The sequence below is a fragment of the Emys orbicularis genome, chromosome 22 (genome assembly GCF_028017835.1).
Source record: "Emys orbicularis isolate rEmyOrb1 chromosome 22, rEmyOrb1.hap1, whole genome shotgun sequence".
Classification (NCBI taxonomy): Eukaryota; Metazoa; Chordata; order Testudines; family Emydidae; genus Emys; species Emys orbicularis.
The window spans coordinates 12682449-12702177 of record NC_088704.1 but is presented as its reverse complement, the minus strand read 5'-3'; the positions used below and the strand labels follow the sequence as shown (position 1 = coordinate 12702177).

The 19729-nt window shown below is 41.9% G+C and overlaps 1 protein-coding gene across 1 annotated transcript; it reads right to left on the bottom strand.

Annotated features, from left to right (window-relative positions):
- Window positions 1–12051: 12051 nt before the first annotated feature.
- Window positions 12052–19568, bottom strand: DFFA (DNA fragmentation factor subunit alpha). The gene is made up of 6 exons (XM_065421338.1): window positions 19442–19568; window positions 17276–17437; window positions 15205–15338; window positions 13994–14183; window positions 13631–13785; window positions 12052–12632 (listed from the first exon to the last, which is right to left on the bottom strand). Exons 1-6 carry the CDS (start codon window positions 19566–19568, stop codon window positions 12429–12431), a joined length of 972 nt encoding a protein of 323 aa, XP_065277410.1. The 3' UTR covers window positions 12052–12428.
- Between the last annotated feature and the right edge of the window lie 161 nt (window positions 19569–19729).

The window sequence follows — 19729 nt, the reverse complement described above, 5'->3', positions numbered from 1 at the left end:
GAACCTGTGTCTATTTGAACATGTGATGCAGTTGCAAAAAAGATTAATATCATTCAGGGATATATTAAAACAAATGTCATATATAAGACCTGGGAGGTAATTGTCCCATTCTGCTTATCCCTGGTGAGGCCTCAGCTGGATAACTTGTCCAATTCTGAGAGCCACACTTTAGGAAAGAGGTGGATAAATTGGAGAGAATTCAGAGGACAGCAACAAAAATGAAAAAAGGTTTAGAAAAACTAACCTATGAGGAAAGGTTAAAAAAACTGGGCATGTTTAGTCTTGAGAAAAGGAGACTGAGTAGAGACCTGATAAGTGTTCAGATATTTTAAGGGCTGTTATAAAGAGGACAACGATCAGTTGTTTTCCATGTCCACTAAAGGTAGGACAAGAAGTAATGGGCTTAATCTGCAGCAAGGGAGATTTAGGTTAGGTATTTGGAAAAACTTTCTAACTCTAAGGGTAGGTAAGCTCTGGAATAGGCTTTCAAGGGAGATTGTGGAATCCCCATCATTGGAGGGTTTTAAGAACAGGTTGACAAACACCTGTCAGGATCTAGGTTTACTTGGTCCTGCCGCAGTGCAGGGGGCTGGACTTGGTGACCTCCCTTCCAGCCCTACATTTCTATTATTTCAAAACTCCTATATAACAGTAAATGAAATGAATCCTTGGGCTTCTATCACTGAATATACCAATCAGATGCCTCTCCCAAATTAACAAATACCTCGTTTCCCTGTCATGTTTTTGTGGGAAGAGGATATATGCTCAAAGATTTGTCTGGATGAGTTATATCACCATGAGACTTTCTTTCCAGGGAAAAAATGACATTCATAGTGGAATTTCTCTGTGCCCCTCTGTTCTAGCTAAGACTGAGTGTTGAGCTTCCACACAAGTTTTGTTCCTCAAAGGTCCCTACAGTCCCCAGTGAACTTTGAAATAGCAGCTTGAATCCCATACCAAGGGAGCCTCTCTTCTGAGCTTCAGTGCTGCTTCCAAAGCAACCAGCAGGGGATCACTATCTAGCTGAGTGTGACACCTCCATAGCATTGTCACCTTCAGAGGGGCTGGGAAATGGGGGTTATGTCTGAAAATTAAACTGGAGTCTCTGGAGTCATAGTGGTGCAGAGCACTACCCACTATACCAGCCAACCAGATCAGAAATATTTGGAATTCTGAAACATGTGACTGGCTGATTATGACTCCAAGCCCCTGGTGGTTATATCCTTAAGAACATTTGTGCCATTGACATTGTTCAATCTTTTCATCATTTGGGTCCTCCTACTACTCCATGTGATATTTAATTTATTCACTTTTAAAATCAGATTATTTAATTAGCCATTCTGGGAAAGAGGCTATAAAATAAAGTTCATAGAAGTGTCTAATGTTGAGGCTGATCTGCCATTTGATACTGTCTGCTCCACAGAACTTCTGGTGCTGTGTGAATTTGTTTCTATATGAGCTGTGAAAGACTTCAGCTGTTGAATTTTTGGGTGCAACTGACTCCATGAGGAGTGAGTCTCTTTAAACTACTATTTCAGATGGCACTCAGCATGGAGTTCGCTTTGACTGCTTCTTAGCATTATGGCAACTGAGACAGTGTTGCCAACACCTGTGATATTTGGTGTTTTTCATAAAGCCTGAGCTCCTCGAGTCACGTGATTTCATAAGAATCTGTTTTAATTAGAAAAAAAAAAAAAAAAAAAGCCCCCATGGTGGTGGAAAAAAGCTTGAAAATATGACCAAGTGTACCCTAAAGACTCAGAAACTAGAAGGCAAATATAAAGAACCCCAAATCTATTTTTTAAAAATAAACATGACTCATGATTTTTGAATGCTCAGAGTTGGCAAGACTGCAGAGCTAGGATAATATTTTTAGAATTATCATCTAAAAGTAGCATAGCAAAGACTATTGATTAGAGAAGAGGCTTCAGAATCCGGATTTCTAAAATCTCTTCCCAGTTTTGATATTGTCTTGCCATGTGATTCTGTGCAACCTTTCTCAGCTTTAGTTTTACCATCTCTAGAAAGGGGATAATCATCCATCATTATAGGAATGAGCACAGAATTTAAGAGCCAGGAATGACTGAGTATTATTTCCTTCCCTAATATTACTCTCGCATCTAAATTAAATAATTAACTGTTCCTAATTGAACAAAGGGGTGGGGGGAGGAGAATAGACCCATGTTGATTAGTGTTCTGAACTATTCCACATTAGCACTCTTCTAAACGGTGTCAGTGTTCTCTGGGTACATCTCCCACAGTTCCTGGCGAGGCCCACAGAAACAACAGATTCTGAAAAAGCTGTAGTGCCCTGTGACAGTAGGCAGAAGATTATGGGTACTATTTTAGTGCCATCCACACTAGCACTTATATTGTGCAGACTAAACTGGTGTTTAGTTCTGCTGAAAGCAAGCCTAATTAATCCAGCTATATTTAGTAGGCATGTAAACCATTTGGAGCACTAGGTGGACATTAAGCATGTTGGGGGGGGGGGGGGGGTGTCCAGGCATAGCACAAAAATTTTCTCTACTGTAGGCAAAGCTCTAGAGGTCCCCAGAGTATACCCATAAGAACATAAGAAAGGCCGTACTGGGTCAGACCAAAGGTCCATCTAGTCCAGTATCTGTCTACCGACAGTGGCCAATGCCAGGTGCCCCAGAGGGAGTGAACCTAACAGGCAATGATCAAGTGATCTCTCTCCTGCCATCCATCTCCATCCTCTGACGAACAGAGGCTAGGGACACCATTCTTACCCATCCTGGCTAATAGCCATTTATGGACTTAGCCACCATGAATTTATCCAGTCCCCTTTTAAACATTGTTATAGTCCTAGCCTTCACAACCTCCTCAGGTAAGGAGTTCCACAAGTTGACTGTGCGCTGCGTGAAGAAGAACTTCCTTTTATTTGTTTTAAACCTGCTGCCTATTAATTTCTTTTGGTGACCCCTAGTTCTTGTATTATGGGAATAAGTAAATAACTTTTCCTTATCCACTTTCTCAACATCACTCATGATTTTATATACCTCTATCATGTCCCCCCTTAGTCTTCTCTTTTCCAAACTGAAGAGTCCTAGCCTCTTTAATCTTTCCTCATATGGGACCCTCTCTAAACCCTTAATCATTTTAGTTGCTCTTTTCTGAACCTTTTCTAGTGCTAGAATATCTTTTTTGAGGTGAGGAGACCACATCTGTACACAGTATTCGAGATGTGGGCGAACCATGGATTTATATAAGGGCAATAATATATTCTCAGTCTTATTCTCTATCCCCTTTTTAATGATTCCTAACATCCTGTTTGCTTTTTTGACCGCCTCTGCACACTGCGTGGACATCTTTAGAGAACTATCCACGATGACGCCAAGATCTTTTTCCTGACTCGTTGTAGCTAAATTAGCCCCCATCATGTTGTATGTATAGTTGGGGTTATTTTTTCCAATGTGCATTACTTTACATTTATCCACATTAAATTTCATTTGCCATTTTGTTGCCCAATCACTTAGTTGTGTGAGATCTTTTTGAAGTTCTTCACAATCTGCTTTGGTCTTAACTATCTTGAGTAGTTTAGTATCATCTGCAAACTTTGCCACCTCACTGTTTACCCCTTTCTCCAGATCATTTATGAATAAATTGAATAGGATAGGTCCTAGGACTGACCCTTGGGGAACACCACTAGTTACCCCTCTCCATTCTGAGAATTTACCATTAATTCCTACCCTTTGTTCCCTGTCCTTTAACCAGTTCTCAATCCATGAAAGGATAATGGCCTGGGAGGGAGAAATAATTCATTCTACACAGCTGCCCTCCCTGGAAACTCCTGCACTCTGGGCCAACTGATGCTTCCTCGAGGCAGAAGGTTAACCCTTTCCTTGCCAGCTGCTGGACAGAGCCTATACACCTCATGACTGGTGGCAGCTATTTAGTTAATATTGGTAAATCTCTTTAAAATGCAAACTATTAAGTATAAAATTTAAATATGTTGGATACATTCACAAACCAAAAGACCAGTATGCCTTCAGCTCTGTCCTCTAGCTCCAAATTACTGCTAGGACTCCTTGATCCAAATTATAGTCAGCCTGTCAAAGGTTCCAACTATTGCTGGGTTGGGTTGGGTTGGGGTGCGGTGCAGGAAAGAAATTGAAACTTAGAGCCTCGTATGCTCACCCAGAGAACTTCAGGCAGATCCAAACTGCATCCTTCCCCCTTTAGATGCTCTCTGTGGATCCCTAGCATTTTAAAGATTTCATTCCAGCTGCCTGTTAACATCTTCAAAGGACGGTTGTGATGCTACTGTTCACTTCTGTGAAGGGAATGTGGAAGCCTTTGAAAGTGATATAGCTACACTTCACAGCACTAAGATCAAAAACAGCTCAGTTGTTTACATTAATTGTAAGTGATCTCAAACTCGTTTTAAACAAAGCAAGGCTTCTCTGATAGACCCTCCAGCAGCGCTGTATCCATTCCCAAGGTTTCTGGTCCCTTTGAAGAGGGTTGAGTCTGCAGCCATGGTCCTAGGAAGACAAACCACCATTGAGGCTAGGTGGGCAACTCAGGACATGTCACTCCATGAGGATATTCAGCCAGGGCAGCTTCTTTCTGACTAGGTGACCAGAAGAAAGAAAAAACTTCCAGGATGTAATTTGATCAGATGCATTAATGATTAAATTTTTGAAACCCATGACTTCAGTGGGTTGCTGCAGTGGAGGATTCTTGGCCATGTTCGAGCTTAAACGTTGATCATTCAGGATAGCGTAAGGCGCAATGCTTCTGCTTTTAAATTGACTCTCTGCAGCCTCTCCTCCCATCACCAAACCCATGCACAAAATCCACAATCATGAATCATTTGCAGCTAAATCACCCTATTTTGTACTCAAGACTGCCTGGTCATTATAGGAATAATGGTGAGGAAATTATGGGTTTTTTTTTAGCAAACAGAATGCATATGCAGCTTAAATTAACAGCAAATTCACACTTAATAGCAGCGCAATCCAGAAGCTCTAATTAAGGGTTAAATCCAAACAATGTATTGTTGGGAAGTTAATTGCTCTTTGTTTTTTCGCGTGAAAAGGGGGGCTGCTGAAATATAAAAATAACTGAGCTGGAAGTTTTGCTCCCGCCCAAAGGAAAAAAAGATAACTTGCAAGGCAGGGAAGTAGCTTGTTGCAGAGCTCTATCAGGCAGTATTCCACATGCATCCACCACTCTGCCTGTTTCTTCTGCTGACTTCTGTCTCCTGGATGATGGGGGCTGCTGCACGTCCAGTACAGGAAAGACACATATTGAAAGACAGCAAGGTAAGCTGAGAATGGATACAAAACCATTATGTCTATAATGCTTGTTATTCACTCTTCTTTTTACTGTACCCAGGTGAACAACAGTTCATCATCTGGGGGCACAGGGTACTCAAATTGCCAGGATCTAATAACAGGAGAACCTAAGGCATTAGTTTGTTGCAGTTCCCCCTTTTTCTGCTCTGTGCCCTCTATTTCCTCCTCTTGTTTATCCCACTCCTTACTTTAGTGGGGATTTGGTACTTCCTCAGAGGCTGACCTGCCTTTAAAAGCATAAACTTTTGGTAGTACAATAACTGCCTTGTTTGTACCATTTTGTTTGTACATCATTTAGATGAGACCTTCAACACTGGGGTCCTGTCTGTGCTCCCCTGACATTAAAGTCCTAGGGAAATTCAATAAGCCTAATGGCTTGACCAGTTGTCCCTGACCAAAAATTCCCCCTTTCGCCTCCCCAGCATACACATATAATCATTATGTCAGTTGGCTGCTGTTTCCTCCACCCCAGAAATGGTCGCAACTCAATGGAGCTGCAGTTTGTTGAAGTGCGTTAGCATTTTTCATTATAAATGATCCTATCTTGCCGTAAGAGATTTGTCAGCCCCAGACAGGGAACTCGGCTCTGAACTGAATACTTCAATAACATAATGGCCTAGTCACTTAGCTGCCTATATGTGTCTACACTAAAAAAAGTGCCTTAATTTATAAAGATAATTGAATGCTTTTACTGGTTTCTAAAAAATGTCATTAAATTAGCCATTTAAAGAGTTTTCAGCTTTAAGTGTTTGATTTACTGTACTCTTTTGAAAAAGATCCAAGAACCAGTACATAAACTTGACCATTAAAAAAGGATTTTTCATTGAAATTATAGAATGAGCTACAGCACTGTAGTTTGGTAGTTTATTAGCTGATAGCTCTTGACATTTTTTTGGTGGGACTTTTAAAGGATGTTGAAGACAGTAACAGAATTTTAAAAGGACACAGATTAAAAATAATGCTTCTGTCTTTTATACCTGCTGTGGCAAGTAACATTAAGACTACTATTAATTGAAATCTTAGAGGGGAAAAAGTCAGTTTTTACTGTGTATGCAGTTTCCATTTCTTTTATATAAGCAGCTTGTTTGCCTGGGTCTTGTGCAATAGGGAAAAGAAAATAATTTTAAAACAAAAAGGAAGATGATTTTATGACCAAAGAAATTGGCAGGTGCAGTATCTTTTAGTTCTTAATAACTGACTAGATTTCCAGTTGATGGTGTTCCTTTAAGATGCCTAAGCTATCATTATATGGCCCTGGGAACAGCTCTACCTCTCCATATGAAAACTGAATGATTGTGTTAACTTAAAGATAATATTGTTACCAGCAACAGCTCTTTTCAAATGAGGAATTCAATGTTTTATGAACATTAAGTATCCCCCTAATGTCTCACTGCTGGACTCAGAGCATGCAAAAAAAGTACCGGTAATTGGGAAATCATGATTTTACCCACTGCTAGCTTGCCCCAGTGATGCTGAAATACATTAATAGAAACAGTGGGCAACTGTTGTTGGGAGTACAAACATAGATGCTATGTGACCTTCTCTGTGACAGGATGTGCCTTTCAGCCACACTTTAGGCTGCCCTCTCTCACTTGGAGGAAGGGTTTCTCCCCCTAAGATAAATAATTCTTTCTTTTTTTACAAGTACTTGCAGGAACTGACAGATGTAAAGAGAAGCACCTTGCTCACTTTCCTCTCTGCACTGGCTGACTGGATATCCCAGATGGAGGATGCATCCCTGATGGAGGAGGTGGTAGAGCTCGCCAACCGGCAAGAGAGGTCTGCCTTTCATCAACCTCGAGCATGGGAAAAGTCCCCCTGCAGGAACTTCTTCTGGAAGACTTTCTCCTCCTGCTAACAAAATAGCTTCCTGAAGATCTATTTTAGAGTGGCTTTAGCAACAGCTGCCTCAATCAGGATGAATATTATCAGTGACTGCTTTTCTGTGAACAAATACTGTCTCTTTGTAATAAGTGTGATTAGACTCTCTCTCCCCATCCTCATTCTCTAATAAAAATTGAATAGAACTGTGTAGACAAAAATAATTCTATGATTGAAATGGAGCGCAAACATACAGACTGAGCTTCTTGAAAAGTACTAAGTTGTTACTATTTGCGCTACAGTTCAGATAAAAGGCTGAATGTCAACTGCCCAACAACTTTTGGTCTGATCCTGCAGTTCTCATTTTCCCAAAATCCTCTAAGGGGAGGAGGGACTGCAGGAGCAGGTTTAATAAATAGTTACAATGGCATTATCTATAGCGGAGCTGCAAGGATCATGCTATTTTTTTATTCTTGTTCCTTAGGTTTTTCATACCATTATCTGGTACAACCTCCTACTTTATACTACATCACTGTAGAGCTTGCTCTGGGAAAGACTTTTAATTTCTCTTAAAGTTTTTTTGGAAGACCTAGTTTGTGTTGTTTTTTTTCTAATATCTGCACCTGTATCTTTCTTTAATGCTGTTACAACTACCAGTAGTTTGCTTTTTGTGTCAACATTAACCTATACATGAGAGATGCATTACTGTTTAGTATAAATTAAAAGTAAGCTTCATAGATTCCAAGGCAAGATGGGACTGTTGTGATCACCTAGTTTGACCTCCTGTATAACCCAGGCCATAGAATTTTCCCAAATAATTCCTACAGCGTATCTTTCAGTTAAAAACATCCAATCTTGATTTAAAAATGGTCAATGATGGAGAATCCACCACTTGGTAAATTGTTCTAATGATCAAGTACTCAATTTTAAAAATTTACACCTTGTTTCTAGTCTGAATTTGTCTAGCTTCAACTTCCACCCATTGGATCATTTTATACATTTCTCTGCTAGAATGCAAAGCTAATATTTGTTCCCCATGTAGATTCTTATAGACTGTAATTACAGGTCTGTCTCATCTTACGCGGGGGTTCCGTTCCGTGGTTAGCGCGTAAAGCGAAAACCACGTATAGCAAAATTCCATTGAGTTCAATGGCGGGCGAAATCGCCCGCACTACAGGTATAGTATTAAAATTGTTATTTTTCTCTTTTTTTTTTTTGCCGACCGCGTAAAGTTGAAATTGCGCATGTTAAATGCACATTAAGATGCGACAGCCCTGTAAATCACCCCTTAATCTTCTTTAAGCTAAATAATTGAGCTCCTTGAGTCTATCACTATAAGATACGTTTTCTAATCCTTTCATCATTCTCATGGCTCTTCTCTGAACCCTCTTCAATTTATTAACATCTTTCTTGAATTATGGGCACCAGAATTGGGCAGTATTCCAGCAGCAGTCACATCAGTGCTAAATACAGCAGTGAAATAATCTCTACTCCTACCTGAGATTCCCCTGTTTATGTATCCCAGTTATCACTTTAGCTCTTGTGGTCACAGCATCACATTGGGAGCTCATATTCATCTGATTATCCACTACAATCCCCAAATCTTTTTCTGTCACTGGTTCCCAGGATAGAGTCCCGCATCATGTAAGTATGGTGTACATTGTTTGTTCCTAGACATATACAGTTAAGCCATATTACAGTGCATATTGTTTGCTTGTACCCAGTTTACCAAGAGATCCAGATCACTCTAAATCAGTGACCTGTCCTCTTTGTTATTTACCACTCACCCAGTTTTTGGGTCATCTACAAACTTTCTCAGTCATGCTTTTTTCCCCCCCCCCCCAGGTTACTGATAAAAATATTAAATAGCATAGGGCCAAAAATGAAGCCTTGTGGGACCCCACTGCATGCATACCCATTCTATGATTCCCTGTTTACAATTACATTTTTGAGACCTACCAATTTAATCTATTAATGTTTACCATATTAATTTTGTAACATTCTAGGTTTATTTAAATCAAAATGTTGGGCAATGCCAATTCAAATGCCTTACAGAAGTCTAAATATATTACAGCAATACTAATTACCTTTATCAACCAAACTTGAATTTCAAACTTAAGCAAGGCAAACATCTGGGAGTGTTTTAAATGCTAGATGAATAAGAAAAGTAGGTCCAAAACATCTGGAAAATCTGAATAAGCTGCAGTTATTTTGTGTCTGTATCAGGTAAAGTGTTTTGTCCTAGATTAAGTGTGAGTCTAATTGTTACCTTGTTTGTAGGAAGCAGCCATAACTGTTTTTTTAGAGTACTCTGGAAGTCATGCTGTGGTGGGTCTATAGTCAATAAATTAAGTTCTGTGAAATCAGATGTGTTTCTATGGAACCATAATTTTACATAGAGCTTTATAGATTTAAGGAGCCCTGCCCATAGCACAGCATAAAACAGTATATAGGGTGGAAAGCAATTCAAGACCTCTATCGTTTTTTTTTTTTTTTTTAAATCTAGAGTGGGGAAAAACTAGATAGAACTCAATACTGCAGCCCTACTAAAAATAAAGCAGTGTGGCCTCCGTCACTTAATAGCTAAAAGGACCTAGTGCTATCTGCAAGTGAGTTAGACAGCTCACTCCTAACAGATAGAGGATAGCACATTTCATACTTAAAATGGCATGCATTAAATTTATAATATGAAAGATAACTATAAAGAGCAACTTTTGTTTCTCTTATATAAATGGGGGCCACAGGATTTTCAAACTGGGTTGAACTTTTGCTTGCTAAGTTTCAGCTTTGCGTGAATTGTACCCCTCAGAAAATAAGGCTTTAGAATGAAAAAGCGGCAAGCCTTCAACTGTTCTTTGCCCAGTAGGAGAATCAGTAAACTGAAAAAGCATGGTGCTGGCTGGTCTAGTTCATTGCTGAATTTGTACTTAAGAGTAAATTATTTTTACACAGTTGAATAAGGCATGGCTTTGCCTGAGTAGTATATCAGATGCATATGTTCTATCCTGAATGAACATTCAATACAGCTATTATGGCAGCCTACAACAGGAGAAAAACTCCATCTACTGTGGCAGGAAAATTGCTTACAATGTGAGAAGGTAGATAAGTATTGTGATAAACAATTGTTTTCCCTGTCCAACTCAGGGACGCATATTGTTCCATTGTAAAAGAAAAGGGCAGTTCAGGCCAAGAGTGAGCTTTATTTCAGAGACAAGACAGCACTTCAGTAGGTACTTGGCAATTGGATCCCATGTTTAAGTCTAGGTAATACCTTTCAATTAGAAAGATGTAAGTGACACCCTTAACTCAGATCTAGTCCTAATTAAGATTCAGCATGGTTTTGTAGGAAATAAAAGTTAAACTTAGTTTTCCTATAAGACAGCAGATTTTTGCTTAAGTTACATCAGAGGCACTAGAACTGGTTTGGGGTTATGTTCATTATCACTATAGTAAACATTGTAGTTATGGCACATTCATTAAAAGCTAGATTGCAACATCTGTACACAAGGGGCATATCTGAATATTCAGCTTTGCTATACATTAAGTGACTTATCTACTCCACTGCTTAACCTAATGTTAAATTAATGGGTTTTGCAGTGTTGGAAATACTGTATAATTGTGTATATTAAACATTCACTGCCTCTTTTTTAAATGCTTCAGCATTTTTATCTTTTGCTCTCCTAGGACAGAACTATCAATAGAACAGAGAATGTATGTGCTAATGCATTGTTACCAACGTTAATGTGGGTCAAAGCCAAATGGCACCTTTGGGAAGGCTAATTGCCACAAACAGTACAGTTTAAAAAAAAAAAAAAAAAACCTGAGACAACAAGCCCCCTTGGTGCTTGGGTGATATCAGGGTGCTTCCAATAATTAGACTGTCATGTTCTTGGAGATATACAACAAGCCAGGCAGCGTGTGCGAGCATCACAAACAGCCTAATAGTATAACAAGCTTTTAATATTAAAATTCTCCATTAAAAAAGTGTTTCAAATGATTTTAAAAAAATAGGCCAGTAAATAAAAACAGTGTCATGATGTTGTATAAAAGATAGGAATATAGACAGGCCCAAATATGAAGTTTGCTCCCTGAAGCCCTTTAAAAACCAAGCATTTTAATTTTCAGCATGCTTTACAAATATCAGTTCTCACTCTCCTCCCGCAGGGGGAGGTAGTAGCATGTGGAAATAATGGCACAAAGGTTAAAATATGATTTGGTCAGTCACATAGCACGAGATTATCAGAACCAGGATTTGAACCTGAAGTCCCTGGATCCCAGACTGGTTCTCAGTCAATGCCACATAAAGTGGTAGCTGGAAAAACTCTGCACACTGGCAGTATGACTACACCAAACTGTAATAAACCTCAGCAGGAACAGGCACTGAGAACACTTCATCTCTCACTATTGCACTCTGTTTAGAAATTAATCTGAAGAGAATGTGCTTGATCTGCACTCTCCTGTGCAGCCTCAGAATTTGGTGTGGAAACCTTCATACTCACACAGCAGTCTTCAAAGTGCCCTCTAACTTGGGCCTTGTCTATACTTGAAAGGGTTTGCCAGTATATGGGTAGAGGAAACCCACTAATACCCAAGTGGAGATGCAGCTTATGCTAGCAAAAGTTCTCTTGTTTAAACCAGTTCCCTGAATGGAATCAGCTATACCTGTAAAAGAATTCTTTTGCTAGTAGAAATACACCTACAGTAGGCCCTTTGATTGTACAACTATGTTGGTTAGGGGTGTGATTTTCCCCCCTCCACCATCCTACCTGACATAGGTATGCTAGTAAAACTTAAGTGTACACCAAGGCTTAGCCTCACAATACCCCTGTGAGTAAGTAACTCCCCACATCTGAAAGATGGGGGGGGGGGGGAAGAGAGACAAGTGAGATGCCTGAGGCCACAGAGAGGGTTAGTCAGGATTAGAACTGAAGAGCACCTGGCTCCCAGTCCTGCATTCAAAATATCTCTCTAATGCAGCATTTAGCAGGACACTGGTTGTGTTTACAGAAGTTATTTGACAAGAACCACTACTCTGGAAAAAAAATAAAGCCTTTGGTTACATGAGATCCTAGACTCTCACTAGAAGGATTAAACCTGTCTGTTAACAACACAGAGGCAGAGACAAGCCCAGTTTTTAGTTCTCTAGAGGCAGAGCATAGTATGACCAGCAAACTGTTACTTGGGGAATTTAACACACCGTTTGCTTGTGTTGGCTCTAATACACAAGAGACCCATGTTTCCTTGACATTTAAAGCAGTGCCAGCAGTAGTGCTGCAAAGTCTCTTACTTCTTGCGTTTTGAACTCAACCAGTCTCCCCAGGGCAGCTTTCTCTTGCCCTTTGATATACTCCTCAGGGAGTGTAGAGCCTGCACTTGCTGTAGGCGCCTGGAGAGCTCCTGATCACAGGCCTGCTGGAGAGCTTCAGTCTTCTGCTTATCCCAGCTCAGTGCCAGAGCCAAGGCTTCTGTGTCTTCCTTGAAAACCAGCTGTGAAAGAAAAAGTTGGACACACTAATCCTCAGTGCCCTACGCCTTGTCTTTTACAACAGCCAGAATTTCCTCTAGTGGTACACTCCTCCTGAACTGAACCCTCTCCCCCCTCCCAGTAAAAATAGGTGGATCCATGAGAGAACTGCTGAAACACTAGCAAATGATTTGGTATATTTAATTAAGACCAAAAACTCACTGGGGTCTAACACATTTATCCTTGAGCTTCACAATTCTCTCACTTAAAGTTTCTACCTTTCAAGCCTAATTTGTTTTTAATTCTACTTGGCATCTAGAAGTTAGGAGCTGGAAAGGTCCAGCAGGTGCCTGAATGACTTAACTCCAGCCAAACAAAATCAATACATTTTCACTCCGTTTGTCTACAGTAGAAAGAAGCAAACAAGGAAGTCACTGGTCCTTGCAACCAAGATGAAAACTTCAGGATGAGAGGCAATTGTAGAAATCTTCACCTTTCCAAGATAGGGGTTTATTTACATTGTTTTTCTGTTTTACTGGGACCTTTATGCTGGCCTGGTAATATAAAAAAAAAAAATACTGCTAAATGCAGATTTGCATTCAAAGAGCTAGCTCGTAAAACAGTCTTAGTTTGAACTCTGGGTGGCCATTTCCTATGAATAGTCGACAAAGCTCACAACAAGTTCCCATGATGGGTTCCTTTCAGGGGAGAAGGGTATTTGAGTAATTGTACTGCTTGGGAAAAAGACAAGGTGATACCACAGGGAAGCTCCAGGCATGGAGGAAGCATATGCTGTGGCAAGGTTCCACAGTGCTGTGATTTTGAACAAAAGATAACCATGATGTACTGGGGTTTAATAAAGTGGAGAGAAATAAGACTAAATCTCACTCTAGTTTAAGGCACAAAGGTAATAACAGTTGGGTCTCCAGAGGTGAAAGGGCAGTTTTCCCCACATCCCCTCTCTCCATAGGGAGATGCCAGTCAGCCTGTCTAGAACAGGGTGAAGACCAGACTTACCAACCTCTAGATCCTGACTGTCTAAGCTGAGTTCTGGGGCAGGTTTCTCTTTCAGTGCAGCAAGGATCTTGCTACTGAGTGATCTTTTTGTGGAGGCACCTGCACTGCTGCTATCAGTGTCGACTACATTCATCTCCTCCCTGGGTGCAGCGTCAGGTTCTGAAAAGTAGCAGGGAGACAGTGTTTAACATTAGCCAGCAGCATGAACACAAGTGGAGGGCTGGGAATGCGGTTTGATCAGTTTGCACCAACTACTGCAGCATCACCACAAGCTCCTTCACAGCAGCAATGGCTCATAGAGCTTTCTCATTTCCCCTCCCCTTTCATCCCTTTCAGATGTCTCTGGAAAGTTGCTCATGCTCCTTACCTGATGCCTTGATTAAAATGCTGCCTTCATTCTTCAAGGCCTTCATGTAGAGTTCCAGGAGCTGTTTGGATTGGCGTTCTTCCTCTCGTCTGTCCAGCGCCTGCTGCAGGGTGTCCTGTAACATCTGGGTTTTTGGCTGATTTTGGGAAAGCTCATGGGCCAAGTCTGAACATGGTACATCAATGAGAACCTAAACGAAACAGTGGAGTCCTGCTACATGGAATGATTTAGGTAAGCCTCATTTTGATTGTTCTATCGGACTGACTACAACAGAGCTGTAAAGATGGCATACCTCCCAAGTCGCATGTATGGAGAAACAAAGTCTCAACCTTGCAAGGATACAGAAAGTTTTATTAAGCATTTCCAAGTCAAGTCAGCCAGGTTATAAGTGGTTTTAACTAGCACTCCCACAAGCCAAAGTTCTTTACCTGCAGTCAAAGGGCCCTCAGAAAGGTGTGAAATTATCGCCTACTTTTGGAACAACACAGAGAAATTCTAACAATTCTACAGCGAAAACCCCACTGATCAGTTTGAGTGAGACATGCCAACACCAACAGGGACTGGCTTTTGGAAAGTAACTTTTGTTCCAGACTGTTGAACGCGTACTACAAGTGACAATCATTAAGACCAAATCCTGTTATGTGCAGATGTTAAGGGGCAGGAAGAGTTCTGGCATGCAGCTGATCATTTTGTTGGAACCAATACTCAAGTCTTCTAAACCCCTCCAAAGACCAAAGTCCAAGACAAACAAAAAGGACAGGTGTAGTTGGAGGCCAGGATGCAAACCCTATAGGAAGGAACTAAGAGCTTAGTGAGGAATGAGAAAACATGTGGGATGAGAGATGAATCAGTCTATGTCTGAGAACCAGAAAAAGTAGGGATACAGCATCAATATGGGAGAGAAGGTAGAAAAGATGAGAGTCAGCGTGGAGAGGAGGGATGCTGGATCAAGTGAGCGAGGAAATGGAGAACAGACGGTGTGTTGTGTGTGTAAAAGAATGATTTACACAGTGTCATTTTTAAAAGCCTATTCATTCCATTGGGAGAATATTTCCCTAAGAGCAGAACTTCACTCCTGCACCAGAGCCAAGTCAACAGTATTTGAATTTGGACCAACTGATGCATTTTCCTTTCCTAAGATTTCACCCTCTCCCCTCTAGTGAGGAAACTGAAAGAAGGAGAGAAGTGTGACATATGGGTTCTCACTATACCTGGAGGTCTTCCTCAGACATCAAAATGATGCTGGACAGGTCATCCTTCAGCTGTCTTGCCAGATGCTTCCACTTCTCTTCACCACTGTCCACTTCATCTATGGACTCCCTTGAGAGCCAGGCTGTGCCCCCATCTGACACATGAAAAATGATCACAGCCATAAGAGTGGAAAAACTCATGGTTGCAAAGATCACAACAACAACATCTAAACAGCCCTTACTGAGGGGTGTATGGACAAAGCTCCTGAACAGGAGATAGATGTGGTAAATTAAACAGCTTCTAAGCTTTGAGCTATTGGGGTTTTCTTATCTCAGAGTTGGAATCACAGCTATGAAATCTACACTAGAATTAGAGTGTATTCAAAATGTTGCTTCCAGGAAATAATCATTAGCCTTTTGGACTCAGCCTCTTGCACTGACCTGTCTGTGTGACTGATTAGATGGAGAATGGGGTGTTTAACATTTAAAGTCTTTTTTAAAATTCTCTTTTCATGGTGTCTATGTCAAGAATTCCTGTGAAGAAAGAATGGTCCCTCACACCTCTTCTCAATCTTGGCTGCTACTCTCCCCACCCCTTAATTATCATCATCACCTGCCCTTTCCTCAGTTTTCAGCACAAGTGAGTTTCTGTAAGTGAATAGGAGGGTGAAGGACCAATATCACCATGTCCGTAATACTTGTTCCTCTCAAGCCTGAGGAGAGGGAGTGCAGAGGTAGTAACTTAAACTAGGCTTCCAGCAGAGTCATCAGTCCATCTTCAGTGGAGGTCTCGGTGTCTGGAAAGTTAAGACATAAGTGTGGCATTACGCCCCATATTCTCCATAGTAATATTATGATGATATGAGTATGGCATAATTATGATGTATTTTGTGCAAGCTAAGGCATGTGAGATATCATTGGAAAGGTTATGATTTACTGAATACGATTATCCTACGTGTATGCATGTATCATTTTGGGAACTGAAGTTAGGAATATTGTCTATACATCTATTACAAATGTGTTTATACCTGGGGAACACCCACTAGACAGAATGCAATCAGTGTAGCTGGCTCACTGGGAAGGGCAGTTAGGAAAAACAACAGGTCTTTGAAGATGCTAATCTCCCACCTTCCTGGGAATTCTGAGTTATGGCTGCAGGGACATGTAACCAAGTCATCTGGTACTGGACTCAATGATGATACCAGTGTTTTTCCACTGACCGGGATGGGAACCACACTGGGAGAGAAAGGATTACCACCATATGCAAAAAATATTTAAGGTAGGGGAGTGATATCATCAGGGTTTGGTCATTCTTCATTGATTCCCCGTCCAAGAAAGAGGACTGCTGGAAACACCTGAGAACAAAAAGACTGGACTAGAGGAGAAGAGCTGAGCCCAGGGTAGAGGGTTGTCTGGCCTGTGAAAGGAATATCTGGAATTTTAAGCTGCAAGCAAGTGCAGCCTGCTTTCAAGAATCTCTGCAATCTGACTAAAACAACATTTAGGGTGAGAATTTGCTACTTATAACCAGTTTCTTTAATATATTAAGCTTAGATTGCGTGTTTGTTTTATTTGCTAGGTGATTTGCTTTGATCTGTTTGGTATCACTTAAAATCTATCTTTTGTAGTTAATAAACTTGCTTTTGTTTTGTTTAAAACCAGTGTGTGAAATCATAACTTGTGGCAGAAAGCGGTGTATATCCCTCTCCACATTGAAGGAGGGGGCGAATTTCATGAGCTTACACTGTACAGTTCTCTGTGCAGCACAAAACGGTACAATTTTGGGTTTACCCTCTGGGGGAGGGGGTGCACTTGAGTATTGGGCAATTCCTTAGCTGAGTCATCCCATGCAGAGCTGATCACAGCAGCCTGTAAATTCTGCAGCTGGGTGTGTCCCTACCTGTATGTGTGCTTGTAAAGTGCAGTCTGAAGCCTGAGGGAGGGCTTGGCTGGCTTGCCTCACCAATACAGTGTAAAGGGAGCCCAGGCTGGTGGGTCAGGCAGGCTCAGTGGGACCCCAGTCCCAGGTGGCACCCCGAAGCGGGGGGGGGAGGGGCAACCCGTCACAATAAGTTCCCCTCCAGCCCTGTACCTCTGCAGCTGCTGGTCCACTTTTCATTCCTGGCCAGTGCCACAAACTTGGTGTTGGGCGGTAAACACAGGAAGTAATCTTCATCATCCACAATGGTGCCATCCTCTGCCAGAACTAAGGTGATGGGCTCCCAGGCCTTGTCAATGGCCAGAATGTCACAGGCTGCAGAAGATTAAGTGTTTTCATGAGGCAGAAGGAAGAGTGGCAAGGCAAAAACACTGTCCTTTATGCACATATGATAAACACAAATTTCCCTTGGGGCTACCGCTAGGATAGGTCAATGACTGGGCTCTATCCACATGCAGGTCCTGTACATCAACTCTTCTCTGGTTTATGTTTACTAATTTGTCTCCATCAATCCAGATTTTGAATGCTGTTCCTGATACAAGCTCAAAAAAATCCTCCTTTATAAGGCCAAATGTGGCCGAGCAGCCTAGAAACTACATTTTCACTTTTACATTTTCCAAATCTCCCTATCTTGACACTAGGACAAGTCCTCAATTTTAATCCTTTATCCTCCTGGTCTATGACATAAAAGGTGGTAAAGTCAGACATACAGACTCAGGAAATGTTGCTGGATAGATCAAGGAGAAACAGGTGGGTGTAGAGAGGTTGGGCTGGAGCTCCCCTAGCCAGACCAGATAACACAAATATAAAAATGCCTTTCCAACTACACTAGGTATCAAGGCTTGTCCAGCAATACACATCTATTGCTTGTCAACAGTTTTAAGTGACTGTAGTGCCTATCAGCACCTTGGCAGTTGAGGGGAACCCACAGGGGCAAGGAGACTTAAGAGATCAGAATATGCTCTTAGCCATTTATACTTGCATATGCAAGACAAACCCACATAGTCATTTTAAAGAAGAGCACAAGACAAGTACACACAGCCTGTATTCTCTGAAGGGAATAGTATAGATTTAGCCCAAACAATTTTCGTCTCTAATGGAGCTTAAAAATCTTTAATGCAATTACGAAGCTTAACCTTTAACATGACATGAGCTGTATCTGAGAAGCATCTACAGTGATGTATGTGGGACCTGACTGCTCAGTGCCTCTGGGCATGTGGGAGATTTAACTCTGCCAGCCTCCTAGAACCTAAAGAAACCAGCAGTGGGGCTCTACACACACATCACTCATAAGCCAGGCAGCTATTAATGCCAGGGATCACATTTCATGGGCAAAGTCTGGATTCAACAGTATTTAAAATTCATAATCTTAAAGCCATGCATTGAACGGATAGCTGCCCAGGAAAAGTTCCCAAGTGCAGCCCTTAACGTATGTAGTATATAATGCCAAGGTGCCGATGCCCAACACCAGTTGTGGAGAGACCCCCAACAGGAAGAAGAATGGGCTAGTGTGGCACAGTGCCAGTTTCAGTACTGAAATAAAACAGTTTCCCAGCAGCCTACCCACGTGCACAAAGGGAATCTCTACCTCAGTGGTACATCAACTCATCTAGATATTTGCTTAGTTTTACAACAGGCTGCATAAAAAGCATGAGTGAAGTCAGCACAAACTAAAACTTCGTGTAGACAATGACTTGTTTATACTGATCTATATACTAAACACAGAAATGTAAGTACAATATTTATATTCCAATTTATTTATTTTATAATTAGATGGTCAAAATGAGAATGCGAGCAATTTTTCAGTAATGTTTTGTGGCACTTTTGCATTTTTATGTCTGATTTTGTAAACATGTAGTTTTTAAGTGAGATGAAACTTGGGGGTACGCGAGACAAATCAGACTCCCGAAAGGGGTCCAGGAGTTTGGAAAGGTTGAGAGCCACTGCTCTACCTAACCCCAGCACCCTCCCAGTCACATGGCACCTCCCTCACACCGTTTCCTATGCCCTATTCCTCCCCACAATGCCATTGTGGGGTTGCCCAGCTGAGAAAAGAAGGGGTCACCACAACAGGAAGGGCTCACTGGAGTAATGTAGGCAGCACAGTATGATGGGGGAGAGGGGCTGAAACAAACATACCAGAGCCCCCAGCACACCCCACTCAGGCCCCAGCCGTCTTCCCAGACTCTCCCCCATTTACTGTTTCCCTGCCTCCCCCACCCCCTCTCCCACAGGCTGCCCCTCCCCCCCACCTACAGGAGCCCTTCCCCATCACCTAGATCCCCTCCCCCAGAGGATCCCTGCCCCGCTCCCCCTCACCCTTGCTCCGCAGCTCCCGCAGGCAGGAGGCCGCCACCCCGTGGTGCTCTTGCTGGCTCTTCCGTCGGATCAGGCACTGCTTCAGCGGAGAGACCCCCTCCCCGCTTCCGGGAGCCTCTCCCGCCATCTCCCCCGCCTAGCCTGGGGCTGAGGTGCAACGGTAGCTAAGCCGCTCCCCTAGTACCTTAGCCCAAAGACAAGCCCCAGCCCGGTGCATGCCGGACCTTGTAGTCCGGCTCCCAGAGCGCGGCTCTTCCACAGACCCAACCCCGGTGCACGCCGGGACAC